Raw genomic sequence first — 17524 nt, 5'->3', positions numbered from 1 at the left:
GCGTTGATGGGACCCTGGTGCGTCGTCCTCGTTACACTAGACGTCAAAACAGGGTCTCAGAAAAGCCCACTGTGCAGGGTCGCGGCTGGCGAAGAGAGTCAGACACGGGGACCCCCGGGCTGTCCCACTCCCCAGCCTGGGGTCTTTGCTGTGTCCCTGGAGAGAAGCCACTCTCTGGTGTCAGCGTCCCTGGGAGGGCCAACGACGCGGCTATTCCAGGCCAGGCGAGTGGAAACCTGCGCCTACGAAACTCCCGAAAATAAGACGAGCCTCGGCCAACGACAGCCCCAGCTCCCGCAGAGCCAAGCTGGCAGGAGGGGGGGGAGGCCCGGGTCCCCAAGAAGAGGGAGCCTGAGGATGAGCAGCTGACAGTGACCCGGGAGGCGACAGGGCCACGCCAGACCTGGGCTCCAGGGCTCAGACTCTGACCCCTCCAGGGAGACAGGAAGCCTGTGGGCGGGGGGAGCTGCAGAGTGAGACCCTGGCCTGAAGCCAGGCCCCTGCAGGACGTGGCCTCCGTGGAAGGACAGAACAGAACACCCAGTGCCCAGCACAGACGGGGGGTGGGGGCTGCCTCGGAGGCAGAGGCTGGACACTGGCCGCCACTGGTCAGGCAGTGTGGTGGTCAGGGCTTCCAGAGACAGAGCCATTGGGGGGACAGAAAGCGAGCGGCTGGACAGTAGACCAGAGGCAGTTGTTAGGGGACCCACTCCTGTCATCACGGGCTCACAAGTCCCACGGGACGTCTGCAGGCTGGAGACCCTGCGCTGCCGGCCGCGAGGCTCAATCCATGCTGAAGGCCTCGGAACCAGGCGAGCCCACGGCGGGACTCTGTCCAGGTCCTGGGCCTGAGGACCTGGGGGCCGCTGGGGGCCTGGAGTCCGGAGCCGAGAGCCCGGGGTTCTGAGGTCCAAGGGCAGGAGCGGAGGAGCCGTCCCGGCCACCAGGCCACCCTGCAGATTGGGTGGCGCCCACACCAAGGTGGACCTTCTGCATGCAGCCTACAGACCCACGCTGCCCACTGACCCACGCCCTGTCTCCTCCGCAAACGCCACGGTCCCAGGCAAACTTCCCAGGGGAAAGGCTCCGGCTGCTGCCTGGCCACCCGTCACCGGCCAAGCAGGTCCTGCAACAGCCATCGCCAGAGCCTCCCAGGACCCCAGAGCCGAGCGTCCTGAGTCAGGAGGGCCGTGGGTCTCAGGCCTGGACTCTGGCCCCAGGACAGTCACCAGAGGCCCCCAGGCCCACGCCTGGCCCCCACTGCGGGGGCAGGTTTGCTGAAGGAATGATGAGGGTCGAGGGGACAGACGGGAAGGGGAGGGCACCCGAGCAGCTGGGGCGTCCACAGCCTCCAGCCTCCCTCCACCTACCTTCTAGGACCCCAGGGCGGGGCCGGGGACAGGGAGGGGTTCTGAGGGAGCGAGGGGTCCAGGGCAGAGGGGTCAGCACCCAGGGCATCCGCGTGGTCCCAGGAGCCTCCTACGGCCTGGACCCCAACCTGAACCTCTCCGGGCACAGCAGGCCACATCCCACCCCGCCCCACCTGCCCTCCACAAGGGCCTGGAGGAAGGGGCCCCTGCCGCTGACGGCCAAGCGGGAGAAGAGTGCGTGTTCCACACCCGATGTCGGGGCGGCCAGCCGCACTGTCCCCGGGGCCGCAGGTCTCCTGGGCCCAGTATCCAAATCCATGCAGAAGCCCGGCCTGGACTATTTTTAGCCGTCGCGGAGGAAGCCAGCTGAGGCTGCCTGGGAGGGGCGGGCTTTGTCTGGCCTGGGGACGGGGGGATCACAGGCAGCCGCGTCTCTGGGCCAGCTTTCTTTTTCCCACGCGGCTTTTATTGAGTAGCCACCTTGCTTCTTTGAGGAAAGATAAACCGGGCTGCTTACTGGGGCCAACGTCCAGGCCGGAGGCCGCTGGACTCCTGTCCAGGATGCTCAGCCCCAGCCTGGCCGCAGGGCTGGCCGTTCCTCCCTCCTGTGATGGCTTTAAGTGCAGGGGAAGCCTGACCCTCTGATCCGCTGCCCGTGGCTGTGGCAACAGATGACCTCAGGCCCTGGCTTCCGACCAGAGAGGACTCTCATAGTCACGGAGGCCAGAAGCCAGCGGCCAGGGCCCGTGGGCCACGTCCCCCAGATGGCTCCAGAGAGCTCCCCCTGCCCCCCCGGCCGCGGTGGGTCCTTGGTGTCCTGGTTTGCTGCTGTATCCCGCCCACCTGTGCCTCGGTGTCACACGAGCTCTTCCCGCCTGTCTCTGTGTCTCTGTCCTTCTTAGGACCCGGTCGTTGGGTTGAGACCCATCTTCCACTCCAGTACGGCTTCAGTGAAACTGGTGACACCTGCAAACACCCTGCTGCCGATACGGTGGCCCTCGCAGGCACAGGGGCCAGGGCCTCCCTGCACATTGGGGGACACCATCCCACGCGCAGGGCCTGCCGCCTCACTGGAGGGGGGGAGGGGACGGCGCAGGCAGGTGCCAGGCCAGCGCCAGCCTGAGGTCCTCCTCCTCTTCAGGGGCAGCTGGGCCTGGAGGCGCGGCCAGCTTCGTCTCTGCAGGAAGGACTGGCAAGCTCCAGCTTCTCCGGCCGAACTGGCAGCTGGTCCTTCCTCTGGGCTCGAGTCCTTCTGGTGTCCAAGTTCTTGTTCTCCCACTACTGTCCGTCCCTGCGGCTCCACCACCCCGCTTCACCCCGTCACAGCTTAAGACGACGAAAGGAGCCTGCTACCAGGGGCGGCGGCACACACCCTGGTCCCCGTTACCTGGGAGCCTGAGGCCAGCCTGAGCCCCTTGGTGACAACCTGTCTTTAAGAAAAGGCTGGGGCTGTAGCTTGGTGACAGAGCCCAGCATGTGTGAGGCCCTGGGCCCCTTGCCCCCCCCAAAAAAGTGGGCCATACTCTGGTTTCTCCCGAGGTTGTGTGATTATTTTGCCTTTTACTAAGAGCAGGTCAAACACCTGGACACCCCATAGAAGGAGATACACAGACAGGAACCCACGCTGCTCACCCCACTACCAGGGAAACACAAACCACGAGGAGACGCCACCTCACAGCCACCAGAGTGGCCCAGATCACCACATGTGACAAGTGTGGAGCGGCAGGGACTCTCCTCCAGGCTGGTGAAGTCGCACACGAGGCAGCTGCTCCGGAAGACAGCTTGGCACCGGAGGTTTCTTGCAAAACTAAACCCACATTAACTGTGTGATCCAGAAATCCTGCTCCTTCATATTTATCCAAATTTCTGTCCACAGGGAAATCTGCACAGGCTGTTTATAGCAGCTTTATTCACTGCCTCTGCCAAAGATTGGAGGCAACCCAGGTGCCCCTCGGTAGGTGGATGGATGAACACACTGTGGCCCATACAGACGGTGGAATATTACTCACCACTAAAAAGAACTAAGCTATCAAACATGAAAAGACACAGAGGATCTTCAAATGCAAAGTCACCAGACCGAAGAGGCCGCCTGTGTGTGGCTCCAGCTTTGTGACATTCTGGAAAAGGCAGACCTGGAGGGGAGGCGGGGGTGGATGGGCAGGGCTCAGGGTCTTGGGGCAGGGAAGCTGCTCTATGGTGCTCTAATGGTGGCCACATGTCATTAAACTCTCGTCCACACCCCTGGGATGCGCCACACCTGAGTGACCCTGATGGAAACCGCGGGCTTCTGGGTGTCATGAGGTGGCCGTGGAGGTTCCTGGACTGTGATGAGCGTGCCACTCTGGTGACGTTGACGGAGGGGAGGCTGTGACGTGTGGGGAAGGGTGTGTGGGAATTCGATCCCATCCACCCACTTCTGCTGTGAACTTCACATTGCTCCAAAGAACAAAGCCCATTTGTTTGGGGTGGGGGGACCAGGGATTGAACTCAGGGGCACTCGACCCCTGAGCCCCATCCCCAGCCCTATTTTGTATTTTATTAGAGACAAGTTCTCACTGAGTTGCTTAGCGCCTCACTATGTTGCTGAGGCTGGCTTGGAACTCACCATCCTCCTGCCTCAGCCTCCTGAGCTGCTGGGATTACAGGCGTGCACCACCGCGCCCCGCCAAAGTCCATTTTAAAACCAGGCTGGGCTCCCAAGAGACCTGGGCCAGATTTCAGAGCTCCACCCCACTCCTGCTGGACAGGACCCTGGCCAGTAGTTGGTTCGGCTCTCCTGTCCGCAGGCTCCACTGGGCAGAGCACAGCAGTGAGAGACAGAGGGGGACGGAGGCCAGCTGTCCTCTGCCTGTGTGCTCTAGGTGAGGCCCCCGCCCCTCAGGCCTCCATCTGCACAACGAGGGGACAGGAGGATTTCGGAGCCCCGGGCAGCTGGCTTTGATCTCTGTGGGCAGACCTGGCCGTGTCAGATCTCCACCTGCATCACATCCTAAATAGAAAAGAATGGCCACAGTCACTGTGGCCTGGGAACTTAACTAAAATAGGCAATGACTAGTGACCCACACGCTCCTGTTGGAAAACAGCTCCCGGCACCCACTGGGCGGACAGTGTTCCCAAGTGCCACCCCTGGCCCAACAGCAGCAGCAGCAGCAGACCTAGGAGTCTGTCAAAGATTCAAGCCCCCTCCCCGGCCCCCAGACCTGCTGAACTGGAGCGGGAGGCCCAGCAACAGGGTTCTAAGCCCAAAGCCAGGCGGCCCAGCAGGCCTAGAGCCGCTCTGTTAAGCTCGGTGCTGTTGACACTGTGAGCTGGGTCAGCCTTTGCGGCTGGCCATCCTGGACACTGTAGGCTGCTGACCAGCATCCTGGACGCTACCTATTATCTGCCAGTAGCACACCAGCCCCAAGTCATGACAATCAGAAGTGTCTCTGGGCAGTACTGCCCTCCAAGGCACAAAGCGGACCCCCATTGAGACTCCCTGGCAGGAAAGAGGCCCCGACATGGGGGGTCTCAACAGAGGACCTCATGAAGCCTCAAGCCGGGCTGCGCCCTGGGTGCTGTGTGGCACCGCTCCTATGACTCATGTTCTGCTCATAGCGACTGTGAAATGGTCCCCATTTCCTCCCTTCTTACAAGCTGTGTGGCCTTGGGCAAGGTACTTAAACTCTCTGTGCCTCTGTTTTCTCGACGGTAAAATGGGGAAATGACCCCACAGGACAGTCAAGCACAAAAGTGACCACTCCTACGTCAAACTCCCAGTCCGGTGCCCTGAGTGACGTCAGCCTCCATAAACCATAGTCCTCGGGGATCGCCTGGCCTTTATCAGTGTCCGGCCTGCTGGAGCCCGCGAGGCCGGCTCAAGGTGGGCATGACAGGGCACTACTCTGCCTGTCAAGCAGGTGCAGTGACGAGGAGGGTCCCTGTGGTCACGGCGGGGAGGGGTACACCGGTCCCCGGTGCCAGCTTTGTAACCCAGGGTCCCGTGTGCTCCAAGGGACATAAGGCAGAGCCCGGGGCCCCGAGCCCCACCCCCCAATGAGCAAGCCGTGGGGGTCCCCGTAAAGGACGAGGAGTGGCACAATTCCTCTTTTGCATCTCACATCCCAATAAAATATTTATTATTTCAAGAAATAAATCTTTAAAAAAAGAGAGAGAGAGAGAAAAGAGTGTCTCTATTGCTTTCCCCCCACGGGTCAGGTCCTGGGGACATCGAGCTCTTCCCGCCGTGGTTTCTGCGGCCCCGGGGCCAGCCTGGCCAGGAGGGGCTCCCAGGACCGGTCACCTCCAGCCCTCCTCCAACTCTCAGGCCCCGGGGCTGCCTCCCTGGGTGGGCGGCCGGGTGGACAAGACCTCTCCCGGGCAAGGGGGTGGCAGTGATTCTGAAAGCCTGGCCGTGGAATCAGACGGGGGACGGGCACCCTGGGGCGGGCAGGCATGCCACACCGATGGGCACGTGGCTCCATCTTGGTCTAAGGCTGGACGAAGCTGAAGGGGGACACGGATGCAGCACGGACGGGTGGGGGCCGCCGGGAGCTGGGGGCCCGGGCAGCGGGGACGGGCTGGGGGTGCCCGGGGTGGTGGGCAGCCCACCCCAAGCCCTGCCTGCAAAAGATGCTGAGGGTGTGGGAGCCAGCGTCTGGGGACCTGGAGGACACTCCCGGGACACCCGGAGGGGCCCCTGCAGGCCGAGTGGAAGCCTGCCCCTGGCCGGGCTGGACGGAGGCTGTGGGGCAGATCCGCCCATCTGGGGCTGCAGGTCATGCCACTGGATTCAGCCCGCGGGGAGGAGATCTGGGACAAGCAGGACGGGGACAAGCCGGCCAGGGTGTAGGTGGTCCCGCACCCAAGTGGAGAGGGAGGGGACTCAGGAAATGGAGAAGGAACAGGGCGGGGCGAGGGCGGGGCGAGGAGGGCCCCCCAGCCTACCTCCCACAACCCTCCCCTCTGTCCACCCCCAAACAACCCCAGAGGGACCCGGCTGGCCCTGCGTGCTCGGCGGCCCTCACAGGAAGAGGGTACACCCCGCAGGTCTCTCCCAGCACAGGCCTGGGCCAGGCTGCTGTCCACTCCTGGGCTCCCCCAGTGGACCCTGCTGCCCATGTCATAAATCAGGAGGCCCCACCCAGGGCCCAGGAATGGCCAGGCTCTTCCCCTGGTCCAGACCTTACCTTGCACAAAGCAAGGGGCCTCAGACCACCTGCTCCGGGGCCTCTGGGACCCTCCGACCAGCCCAGTATCTACTTGGCCGTGAGTCCCGGGTGAGAGCGAGGACCCCCAGGTGAGTGCCCGGGGCCTGTCCCCCCCTGGACTGTGCTTGGCTCTCCCCGGCCACTTCCAGGCTGGGAGGGAAGCCCCAGCCGGGGAGCCACAGGCAGGCGAGCGGCTGGAGCTGGGGTCTGCTGGTGCTTTCTCTGTCGGGAGGCGCAGGGCAGGGCCTCGGCCACCTCACAGGCAGCCCCGGCACAGGGCCACCTGGCCCTTGCGGAAGTCGCGGCAGGGGCAGAGCCGCTGGTACTTGGTGCTGGAGCCAGCGCAGCTGAAGAGCAGCGGCTCCTTCTGCAGGTAGCACTCCTGGCCGGGCTGCGCGAGGGCGGGGTACAGGTGGTGCATCTCCCACTCCGTGCTGTCACAGGGCACCTGCAGCCTGCGCGGGCGCCACAGCACGGTCACCACGGGGGCACTGCCCACCTCTCCGCACCCCTGCCCCAGACTCGGGGACAGGCAGGTTCAGCTCCTTAACGGCCTCTGGGAGCCTGGGGGACAGGGGCCGGGGTCCCAGCTGGAGGGACGCCACGGCCGCCCTGTGGAGAAGGTGCCCACCCAGCTGGGACGGGCCCCAGGGGCTGGGACGCAGGGGGGCCTGGGAGGGAGCGTCCTGGTGGCGGCTGGGTCCACCAAGAGCACAGCCACAGACGCGGATGCCCCCCCGGCAGGCCCCTGACGGACCCGAGGGCAGGCCCCCGGGCGGGCGGCGGGCGGGCACTCACTGGAGGAAGGCCTCCTGGCTGTTGAGGAAGGGGAAGAAGGACGGCTCGCAGACCAGCCCGTGGTCCAGGCAGGCGTCCGTGCAGGCCCTCCCGGGGGCGGCCAGCCAGGCCCGCAGCGAGTGGGGCGGGGGCCAGGCCCCGGGGACCTCGCTGGCGTTCCGGGCCCACTCCAGGTGGGTGGCGTTGGGGGCCAGGACAAAGGGGCTGTGCGAGGCGCGGGTCCCCGGCGGGGCAGGGCTGGGCGCTGCACAGAAGTCCTGCAGGAGGAGAGCCGCGTCAGGGAGGCGGAGTGGGCCGCCGATGGCCTGGCCACCCAGGACCCAGCCTGCAGCTTCATCAGGAGCCACGCTGGGCACTCCCTGGGTGCCCCGCCCGCCCGCACACGCCCAGGTCACCTGCTCCTCCAGTAGCCCCACCCCACACCCAGGCGCCCCCAGGGACTTTGCAGGAAGGCAAGGAGGCCGAGGTCAGGGACCTGCGCAGCTCCCACCTGCAGTGTCCGTGTGTCCCACACAGCCCCCTGCCCCGCCCTGATGGCCTTGGGACGGGCAGGGAGCGGAGGGCCACCTACCTGGTGCTGGATGTAGGCCTGGATCCGCTCCAGCATGCCCTCGCAGGTGTACTCGTAGGGCAGGTAGGGCTCCACCTGTGGAGGGCGCCCGGGGAGAGGCCTGTGGCTGGGCCCGGGGCTGGCACTGGGGGATCTGCTCTGCTCTCAGGCCCAGGGAGCAACCACCCCGTCCACCTGGGCCCCTCCGCTGCCGTCCCTGCTCCCTACACCCTCGAGGGGACTCTGGGGACTCAGGCTCAGCCCTGGACCCTTCCTGTCCCCGCCCCTTCCCCCACCTGCCCACAGCCCCACCCTCCACCCCTCCTGGGCTCTGTGCCCCCTCCCCAGCCTGGCCCCTCTTAGATGCCACCCCCTCAGAGCACCCTGAGCCCATGTCCTCCTGGTACAGGGCCGCGTTCCCGGAGGTTCTCAGCACCCCAGACTCCTCCCCCCGCCAAGACCAGCACCTGAGCCCCTGTGTCCCTGCGTCCTGCCCACGCCCGCCCCGTCTCTCTCAGGAGCCCATGGCCCCTCGAGGGCGGGGACTAGGCTTGTTCCCCAGAGTCCCTGGTGCCTGGTACCATGCCTGGCACACAGTGGGACTCAGGTTGTGGGATCAAAAAGCTCCACCTGAACCCCACCTCAGATGTGGGACCTTCACATAGAGGGACACAGGGCACTCCCAGTGGGAGGGAACAGGTGACATCTGTAAACCGCCCTGCCCAGGCCACATGTGGCTGCGAAGGAGGCGCTACACAAGAGGCCATGTGCTACCTAATGGTCTCAGGGTCCAGGGCAGCCTGCGCCGGGGCTCGCGGGCAGAGTGGCTGGAGGACAGGAGGCGGAGGAAACCGAGAGGCAGGGGGCACCTCCCCAACCCCCTCCTGTGCTTCACCGCAGGCCCAGCAGAGAGCCGCCTGGGAGGGCCCGCGGGTGGAGAGGGCAGGGGCGGCAGGACGTGGGGCTGACCAGCCTGACTCAAGGGAGGTGGCCGCTGCCTTTGGCCTCCCCAAGCCCCGCACGATGGTACCTGGCCCCGCCCCGCCCAGTCCCCAGTGACGCCGTCTCCCTGCTGCCACTCCAGGGATGAGACCCTTGGCCCCGGGGGTGCCCCTCCCTCCTCACCAGGGGACAGCAGGATGTCCAGCAGAACTACGTGGGGCCCTGCTTCCTGCAGAGCCCACCTCTTAGGGCTGCAGGCCCATCCTGGACCCTCTGACCAAAGGGACATTCCCAACACTCAGGGCCCCAGGGAAATAGACCCCACTGCTCCCCTTGAAGCTGGTCCCGGCCACCTTCTGACTCCAGGGACAAGAGGTCACCAGCCTGACCCTGTCCCAGGTCTGGTTTACCAGGCACTGTATCTGTTCTCAACCCCAGGGCTGCTCGGAGTCCCAGAGAACCCCAATGTCCCCCTCCAGCCACCCTGCACATCCCAGCCACCACCTCTGTCCCAGGTGCTGTGCGGGCCTGTCCCACTGGGCTCTCCTCCCCACCCCCCACAAGTGGCCACGAGGACCTGACGCCCAGGGCAGAGTCCAGCCTCTGAGCGCTGCCCCTGCAGGCTGCCGGGCCCCTTGCAGGGCCAAGTCCTCCAACCCAGGATGTAAAGAAAAGGCCCAGGGAAGGGATTTTCCTCTCCCAGCGCCGCTCCGGCTCTAGGGTGACAGCAGATCCCCGAGTTATCCCCCGTGTTCGAGGCACTTGTCACGAGGTGATTCAAAGGCCCTGCGCGCAGGGCGCGCTCCCGTCCTGCCTGCCATGAATCCCCCGTCGGGCAGCAGCCTGCCTCCAAATCACCCCCGTTAGGTCTAGTGACAGGCGGGCAGGGCATCAGAGGCCTGGGTCCCCGTGAGGCCTGGGGTCCCCGTGAGGCTTGGGCTGGCCAGATGTCAACACCTCAGCTCCTGGGTCCCTGGTCTTGGCTCCCCTCCCTCCCTCCCTCCCTTCCCGGGGCCGGGGGTTAAACTAGGGCCTCCTGAAGGCCAGGCAAGCGCCTGACCACTGAGCTACGTCCTCAGCCCTGCTTTGGCTATTTTTAAATTAACTGAATAACAAAATTAAACAGATGTTCATGTAAAAACATAAAAGAATGAAAAGGAAGCCCCAGCCCCTCCCCCCGGGCAGCCTCCTTCCTCAGTCCCCGAGTCCCAGTCCCCGAGTCCCAGCAGCAGTGGCCTGGGACTCTAGGGCACATTCGTTCCCATGCACAGCCCCCTCCCCTGCGCCAGCCTTCAGGTCTGGGGAGGGGACACCCCCCCACAGGCTCCTTCTGCTTGGTGGTCCCTGGAGGTCAGGCCAGTCCTCACGGGGCTGGGGAAGAGTCTGGCTGGTGGCCCTCCCCACCCTGCCCCTGCCCCTCTGCAAGAGGAGGCCAGCAGGGCCCAGGGAGGTGGGCTGAGGACTGGGGAGAAGGAGTGACGGGGGCGTGGGCTGCGAGTGGACGGAGTGACCCCCTCAGCCCCGAGGCCCCTGCCGGAGGCTGCTGCCCGGGCTCTGGCGCTCCGGGCCCCACTCAAACCCCTGAACCTGTAATAATCCGCCGTCCAGCCTTGACTGGGGCCTGGCCAGCAGCCGGGCTCCTGCTCGCCTTAAGCTCTGCAAGGCCGGGCCAGGACTCCGGGGTGACCCTGGGCTCACCCTGTCTGCATCCCTAGGCCCAGCGTCACACGGCCGGAGAGCGGCTCCCCACAGCCCCTCTGTCCTAGACGGTCCACCCCAGGGCTGGCTCCAGGGAGCCGGAGGAGGACCGTCCACTTCCTGCTCCTCTGGAATGTGACTGAACCCCCTGCCCAGGGGCCCCAGGGTGAGGAGCTCCAGGCACCCTGCTCAGGACCCCCCCCCCTTCCTGGGACCCCTCCCTCCTGACCCCTCCCAGAGAGTCCCCCTGTGGACCCCTGCCTCAGGGCACCCCAGAGGAGCCAAAGCTCAGTCTGTGACTTGAGGGACTTCCAGGGGAGAGGGAGGCGGTCTAAGCTGATTCCCGGGAGGGGAGAGGGTCTCGCCGGCTGCGACCGAGGGTCAGAGTGAGCTCCTTGGCGGGACCCTGGCCTCGTCTGTTTCAGCTAAAGACGTGTGCGCCAGGACCTGGCAAGCCCTGCTCGGCACTCACTCTAGAAACACTCATCTCCAGACAAGGACGGACGGACCTGGGTGCTCCCATCAGGAGTGAAAACTGATCTTGTCCACCAGGTCCCCAGAAGAGCTATGTGCACATTGTCACTCGAGATGGGCTGCTTAAAGGATACAGACCCACACCTAAAGCAGGGTTTGAAGGAGCTCCACGCTTTCATCCTGAAGACATTTACTTAGCACCCAATTTGTGTTAGGAGTGGTCACAGGGCCTGGCCCTTCATTGTGCTCAATAAGTGACTCTGAAACAGTGGCTACCCCGTAAGGTTGTGCAGGTCGTTCACTGCACAAAGGTATGCTCTCTAAAACCTACGCCCTGGGTTGGTGAGTGAGGGCCTCTGCTCACTCTCCGGTCCATGTGGCTGGACTCAGAGGTAGGTTTGGGAGGGAGGTGGGCTCCTTGGCCGAGTCTGAGCTTAGCCAGAGGGGCACGTCTCTCTGGTTACATAATGAGGGCCCGCAGTGTGAGCAGCGGCAGTCCGGCTGGGTGCGAGGCTCACCTGGGTTTTCATGATGGCCTGGATGGCTGCTTCGAACTCCTCGGAGTTGTTGTAGTCCACGGTCCACACGTAGGGCTTGCCGATGAAGTTCTCTGCGTAGGGGTGCTGGGAGAACACCTGGCCGGCAGACAGGCGGCCCTCTGCGTCCCGCCCCTTTGCCCCGTCGCCCCCCCACCCCACCCCGGGAGCCCCCGCGCCCACTCACCTCCCTGGAGGTGGGCTTGCCGCGGAAGAACTCGTGGTTGAGGGAGCTGTGCGGCGGGCGGAAGCGGGACTGCAGGAAGACGCAGCCGTTGGCGATGGCCTCCAGGGGGGCCGGGCCCTCGTAGGGGAAGCCGAAGCCTATGAAGAGCTGAGCGGCCCGGCACAGGTCAGGGAGGGCGGGAGCCCGGAGCCAGGCAGGGTGGGGGCCGGGCAGCAGGCGCCCTCCCTCTGGGCAGGCCTGGTCTCCCCAGGGTGAGGCTGGGGGGTGCTGTGGTCTGTGACCCCGGAGGGGAAGGACAGCAAGGATCCCCAGCCCAAGAGGCTGCAGCCGACTTCCAAGGACCCCCCCCCCCCCCTCACTCCTCCTAAACCCTGGTCCTGCACCCAACATGCACAGGGCTGGCTCCCGCAAGGGGCCTGATCAGTCGTACTGGATCGGGGCTGCTGTGTGAGGTGGTTCAGGTCGTTCACTGCACAGAGAGATCCTTCCCCGTGGACCCGCAGAAGCAGCCCTCCAGCATGAACGACCCCAAGGAACTGCAGCCAGGGCCTCTCCCAGCCTGCCCCCCCACCCACTCAGAGGCTCCAAAACACCTGCCTGGCTCCTGTCACCCACAGCCAGGCTGTGGCCCTGCCCAGGCCCCTTTCCCTGTCGGCTGGCCCTGCCTGCTGGGCACCCATGTGTGCCCCGGGCTCTGGCCGCTCCCCCCTTCCCCAGGACTGGACGCAGGGCTCAGGGCAGCAGAGCACACTGGGGCGTGTCCACACGCAGAAGGGGCCCCGCGTGGAGGCCGCAGCCCTGGCAGGTGTGGCGCAGGTGACCGCGGCGGCTCTGTGGCGGGCGGGGCGAGGACGTGCGTGCGGGGGACTCACTTTGGCCTTGCGCAGCAGCTGCTGGAACTCAGGCTGCGGCAGGAGGCCGTGGTTCTTGACGAAGGCGGGGACCTCGGGGGGCCGCTGGCTCTCGTAGTACACGGTGCCGTGGACCTCCATGTACTTGTGCAGGATGCCGAGGAACTTCTCCTTCCCCTGAGGAAGAGGAGGCGAGGCGGCCTCACCCCGGGCTCCAAAGCAGGCCCGGGCGAGGCGCCTGGCCGCAGCTGTGCAGCCCTGGGCCAGGCCCCGCTCCTCTCTGGTCCTTGGTTTTCATCAGTGACTCCGCAGCTTGGACCAGGCCAGAGGGTTCCGGGTTCTTTTTAGCCACGGAGTGTTTCTTCCAAAGGAGGCCGACGGGGACCCACTGAGAGGGATCCAGGTGGGTCCCTTGGCCTCCTCGGTACGTCAGAGGACCCCGAGTGCCTGGGAGGAACTGGGTGCTCTCAGGAGCTCAGGTCACCCCCACACCCACCCCTCATCCCTCCACCCACCACCCATCTGTCCGTCTGCCCATCCATCCACCCTCCTCTCCTCAGGAATGATCTGGAAGGAAAGGTGGACCAGAGCTGGAGTCGCCCCTGCAGGCCACCCTGTTCTAGTCGCTGCCGTCACTGTCATCGACTGAGGTGATCTGGGACTTCTAGGGCCACCAGCCACCAACCAAGAGTAAAGCAAAGCCCCTCCGGGAGGAAAGAGCGTCACCCGTGACCTCAAGTCATGTCCCCTTCGGAACCCGAGAGGGAAGGAACAAGCCCGACTCCAAAACTCGTCGGAGACGCCAAGGACCTCGAGGACCAAGGTGAGCAGCCCTGTCACCTGAACCCAGAACCACGGCTCTGGGCTTCTCGCCCACGTCCCTCCCCACAGCAGCAGACACCCACTGAGGAGCAGGGGGTGATGGAAGCCCGGAGGGAGGGGGAGCCTGAGAGCCACCGAGGGGCCTCGCAGGAAGGAAAGGCCAGAGAGAAAGCAATGGCCTCTGCTCTCACACGGTGTGAAAGGGCAGGTTCAGAAGGGACTGCCCCTGGGGACCTGAACCAGGGCACTCGGCACTCTCTCGAAGGAGGGAAGAGAAGGCGGGAGGAAACCCTGGGGCTGTGGGGGCAGGGGAAGATTCCTGGCTACAGTACAAAGGCCCAACCCACAGGCCACACCTCGGCCTCAGTATGATAAGAAACCTTGCTCCTTGAAGGATGCTGTTGAGAGAAACACGAGCCACGCACAGACCAGGAGAGAACATTTGTAAAGCATGAGCTTGACAGAGACCTTGGATCCAGAGACGTGAAGAACCACAACAGCTCAGCAGCAAGAAAATAAGCCAGACGTGCGCCACCTCGCGACTTGGGAGGCTGAGGCAGGAGGATCGCGAGTTCAAAGCCAGCCTCAGCAAAAACAACGCGCTAAACAACTCCGTGAGACCCTGTCTCTAGATAAAATTTAAAATACGCAATTGTTTTTGCATCGGGGATTAAACCCAGGGGCACTTAGCCCCTGAGCCACGTCTCCAGCCCTTTTTATTTTTTATTTTGAGGCATGATCTCACCAAGTGGCTGAGGCTGGTTTTGAACCTATGATCCTCCGGCCTCAGCCTCCTGGTATTACAGCATGCCCAAGCAAAAATTTTAAAGATGCATGACTATAAAAGATACAAGGAAGATAAATACACAATATCTTCAACACCACCAGTCATTAGGGAAATGCAAATTAAAATTAAAAAAAAAAGTGCCATTCCACACCTGTTAGAAGGGCAGATGGCTAACATAAATTTGTAAAGGGAACTGAATGCTCACACATTGTCGGGAAGACTGTGACATGGTGTGATTCCTTTTCTTTAGAAGTTTAACAGATTTCTACAATATGGCCCAATCGTTCTGATCCTACGTATTTACCCAAAAGAAATGAAAGTATGTATTTGTACAAAAATTTTTAAATGAACGTTCATAGCAGCTTTCTTTATAATACCACATATCAGAAATGACCCGAATGTCCATTAACAACTGAAGGAACAGACAGACTGTGGTATATCCATACAATGGAATACTACTGGGCAGTAAAAAGGATGAACGGTTGGTTCACACCAAAACATGGATGAATCGCGAGATCACTACTGAGAAGGTCCACACAAACCTGAGTACACACTGCATTACTCCACTTACACAGAACTTTAGAACATGCAAACTAACCCATAGTGACAAAAAGAAAGCCCCTGGTTGCCTGAAGATGGGGGAGGACAGATGGGAGGAGGAGACTTTGGAGAGAGTCCCTATGCTGACTGCAGTGGTGGTTTCACAGGTAAATGTCTATGTTCAAACTCATAAAATCGTGAACCTTAAACATATTTAGTTTACTGTATGTCGATTATCCTGCAAGAAGATGGCTAAAAATATTTTTAACTAAAAAAATTCAATACTGTGATTTAAAAACGCCATCCAGGGCTGGTGTCCAGCTCAGGGGCACGACACCCACCTTGCGGTGCGAGAGCCCTAGGTTAAGCCCCAGCGGCGCCCAGGGAATGAAGCACATGAAGGGACCAGACTGTGGCTACAGACCAAGGGCCACTGGGCAATCTAGGTCTGGAGTCCCCGGATGGCACTGGTAAGAATCGTCCCTATCACGCAGAACGGAGACAAATGAGAGGACCCAAGAGCTGGCACCCAGGGAGCACCCAGGGGTCCAAGGCCTGTCACCTTGTTGCCGTACACCCTGCACAGTGCCCCAGTCCTCAGTCAGAGCCCAGAATGAGGTGGGATGGGGCTGCTGGGGAGAAGCCACTTCTCAGTGTCCCGCCCAGGCATGGCCGTGGGACAGGGATCTGATGTCAGACAGGTGGGAAGAAGATGACCCCGAATGTTGCACCCTCTCCTTGCTCCTTCTCGCTGGCTGGAACACAGCTGTCGTGGCTGGAGTGTGTGCAGCCGTGTGGACCCACGTGGAAGAATGGGGTGAAGATGAAACCTGGGGGCCCACACAGGAAGGGGGGCCCAGGACTCCCGCCAGACCAGCGTGACCACCTCCTGATTTTGTGACCAGGAAGGAAAGCCAGATTTCAGACTTGTCTGAATCACTGTGGTTGAGGTTTTCCTGTGACAGTGGGACCTACCCTCACGAGTGCAACCGTGGGAATCACTAAGAAAGATGGTGCAGCTGCGATCCGTGTCTCCACCGTCGGCAAGTTTACTATGAACCCAGACCTCAGGTTTATCCCAACCACCCTGTCCCTCCCAACCCTAGCGACCGTCCTGTGGCCATGCCAAGCCGGGCTCTGACCAGTAGGGACCTGCTGTCCCCATCACCGTCCTCCCTACAGGAGCCACAGACCCTGAGTGCTGAGTCAGGGGACATCCCCGGGGGAGCCCACCGAGCCTGCTGGGAGCCAAGGGCATGCTGCAGACGTTCCATACCTGGAGCTGCCTCGTCGCCAAGGGAAGCACAGGGAACAGAGAGAGAGCAGTTAGCGACCCACCAGCAGTGTCACCCCAGGCCACAGCTCTTCTCCCCACCCCAGTCCTGAAGAGGTGGCTCTAAAGTTCAAGCCCTCCTGCTGCCGCTCATCCCACAGAGTCCCAGCCTCAAGCCCCCTCGGGGCACACACGGTCCACGGCCTTCGGAGGAGGGGGCGGAGGATTTGGTGGCAGTCCTCTATGCAGTCCTCCTCTGAGTTACTGCAAACGCTCGAGGCGGGGGCAGACAGTCGTCGTCAGCCTCGGGCATCTTTAAGTGTCAGGGACTTTTATTCCGGAACCATTACTGGGAGACATTTTCCACCAACCCGCGCCGGCGGTATACAGGAGCCGGCAGCCGGGAAGGAGGGAACTGGTCAGGTGCGGCCTGCACTGGAGGGACCTGGCCTGAGTCGGCAGGGCGTGGCCGGCACTGCTGGGGGCGTGGCTGGTGCCCGGGTGAGCGTGATTGGCACCGCAGAGGGCGGGGCCTGAGTCGGCCCGATGTGGCCCGTCTGCGTGGGCGTGGCCAGCAATGTTGGGGGCGTGGCTGTGCCCGGGTGAGCGTGATTGGCACCGCAGCAGGCGGGGCCTGAGTAACAGATTGGCCGGCACTGCTGGGGGCGTGGCCCGCCTGTGGGGGCGTGGCCAGCAGTGCTGAGGGCGTGGCTGGTGCCCGGGTGAGCGTGATTGGCACCGCAGCGGGCGGGGCCTGAGTAACAGATTGGCCGGCACTGCTGGGGGCGTGGCCCGTCCGTGGGGGCGTGGCCGGTACTGCGCTCACCTTCCAGATACTCGCCTCCTTGCCGTATACCACGGCCATGTTGTTGGCCTTGCTGCCTTTGATGAGCTGCTTCTCCGTCTCGTTGAGTTCCTCGGACACGAAGCCCATGAAAGAGTTGTCCGGGGTGTGAGCTGCAGCCCGACCACGCGGAAGGGAAGGGGTTACCAAACAGCCGAGGGAGCACCCTGTCTACCTGTCCCGCAGGTCCCCGTTTGGCAGGGTGGGGACGGGTGGGAGGTGAGGGTCAGGTGGGAAGAGTGTCCCGCAATGCTCCCGCCTGTCACAGCTCAGAGCAGGAAATCCAAAGGGTCCTCCAGCCCTGCACTGTTTTCAAGTGAGGAAACTGAGGCGCAGGGCCCAGGTGCCCAGACTGTCTGCTGTCCTCTCAGCCCCTCGGCCCAGAACTAAGGGTCCATCTCTCTTTGCACACCTCGTGTGTGATACCGCCTGCATCATCCCAGTTAGGATTGTCTCCATCTCCCCCATCCCTGCCACCTGGTCCAGGCCACCCTTGTCTCTTGCCTGGAACTGACAGCCTCCTGCGGGGTCTGCGGCTCTCTTAGCATGGACTTTCCTCCAGGGGTTCTATCAGGGTCCTCCTCTGCATAAGACCCACAGGCCAAAGTCCTCCCAGCAATCTCCAGGCTGGGGACACCTCTTGGTCCCTGCCCCCACACCTGG

The 17524-nt window shown here is 63.0% G+C and overlaps 1 protein-coding gene across 3 annotated transcripts in view; it reads right to left on the bottom strand.

Annotated features, from left to right (window-relative positions):
• Positions 1–5457: 5457 nt before the first annotated feature.
• LOC114082867 (alpha-1,6-mannosylglycoprotein 6-beta-N-acetylglucosaminyltransferase B) overlaps positions 5458–17524 on the bottom strand; it is a 55867-nt gene continuing 43800 nt past the window's right edge. For 2 of the 3 annotated variants that reach the window (XM_071603305.1, XM_071603307.1), the window contains 7 exons: positions 16844–16974; positions 12617–12772; positions 11745–11891; positions 11540–11656; positions 7929–8003; positions 7358–7614; positions 5458–7014 (listed from right to left, as the gene is read on the bottom strand). In XM_071603305.1, the coding sequence (XP_071459406.1) occupies positions 6816–7014; positions 7358–7614; positions 7929–8003; positions 11540–11656; positions 11745–11891; positions 12617–12772; positions 16844–16974 (1082 nt within the window). In that variant the 3' untranslated portion in view covers positions 5458–6815. The remainder of the gene's footprint in view (positions 7015–7357; positions 7615–7928; positions 8004–11539; positions 11657–11744; positions 11892–12616; positions 12773–16843; positions 16975–17524) is intronic. The other variant, XM_071603306.1, reaches the window with a different exon arrangement.

This window comes from Marmota flaviventris, chromosome 17 (assembly GCF_047511675.1).
Source record: "Marmota flaviventris isolate mMarFla1 chromosome 17, mMarFla1.hap1, whole genome shotgun sequence".
Lineage (NCBI taxonomy): Eukaryota > Metazoa > Chordata > Mammalia > Rodentia > Sciuridae > Marmota > Marmota flaviventris.
Note: the sequence above shows the minus strand (reverse complement) of the source record. Positions and strands in the feature narration are given on the sequence as shown.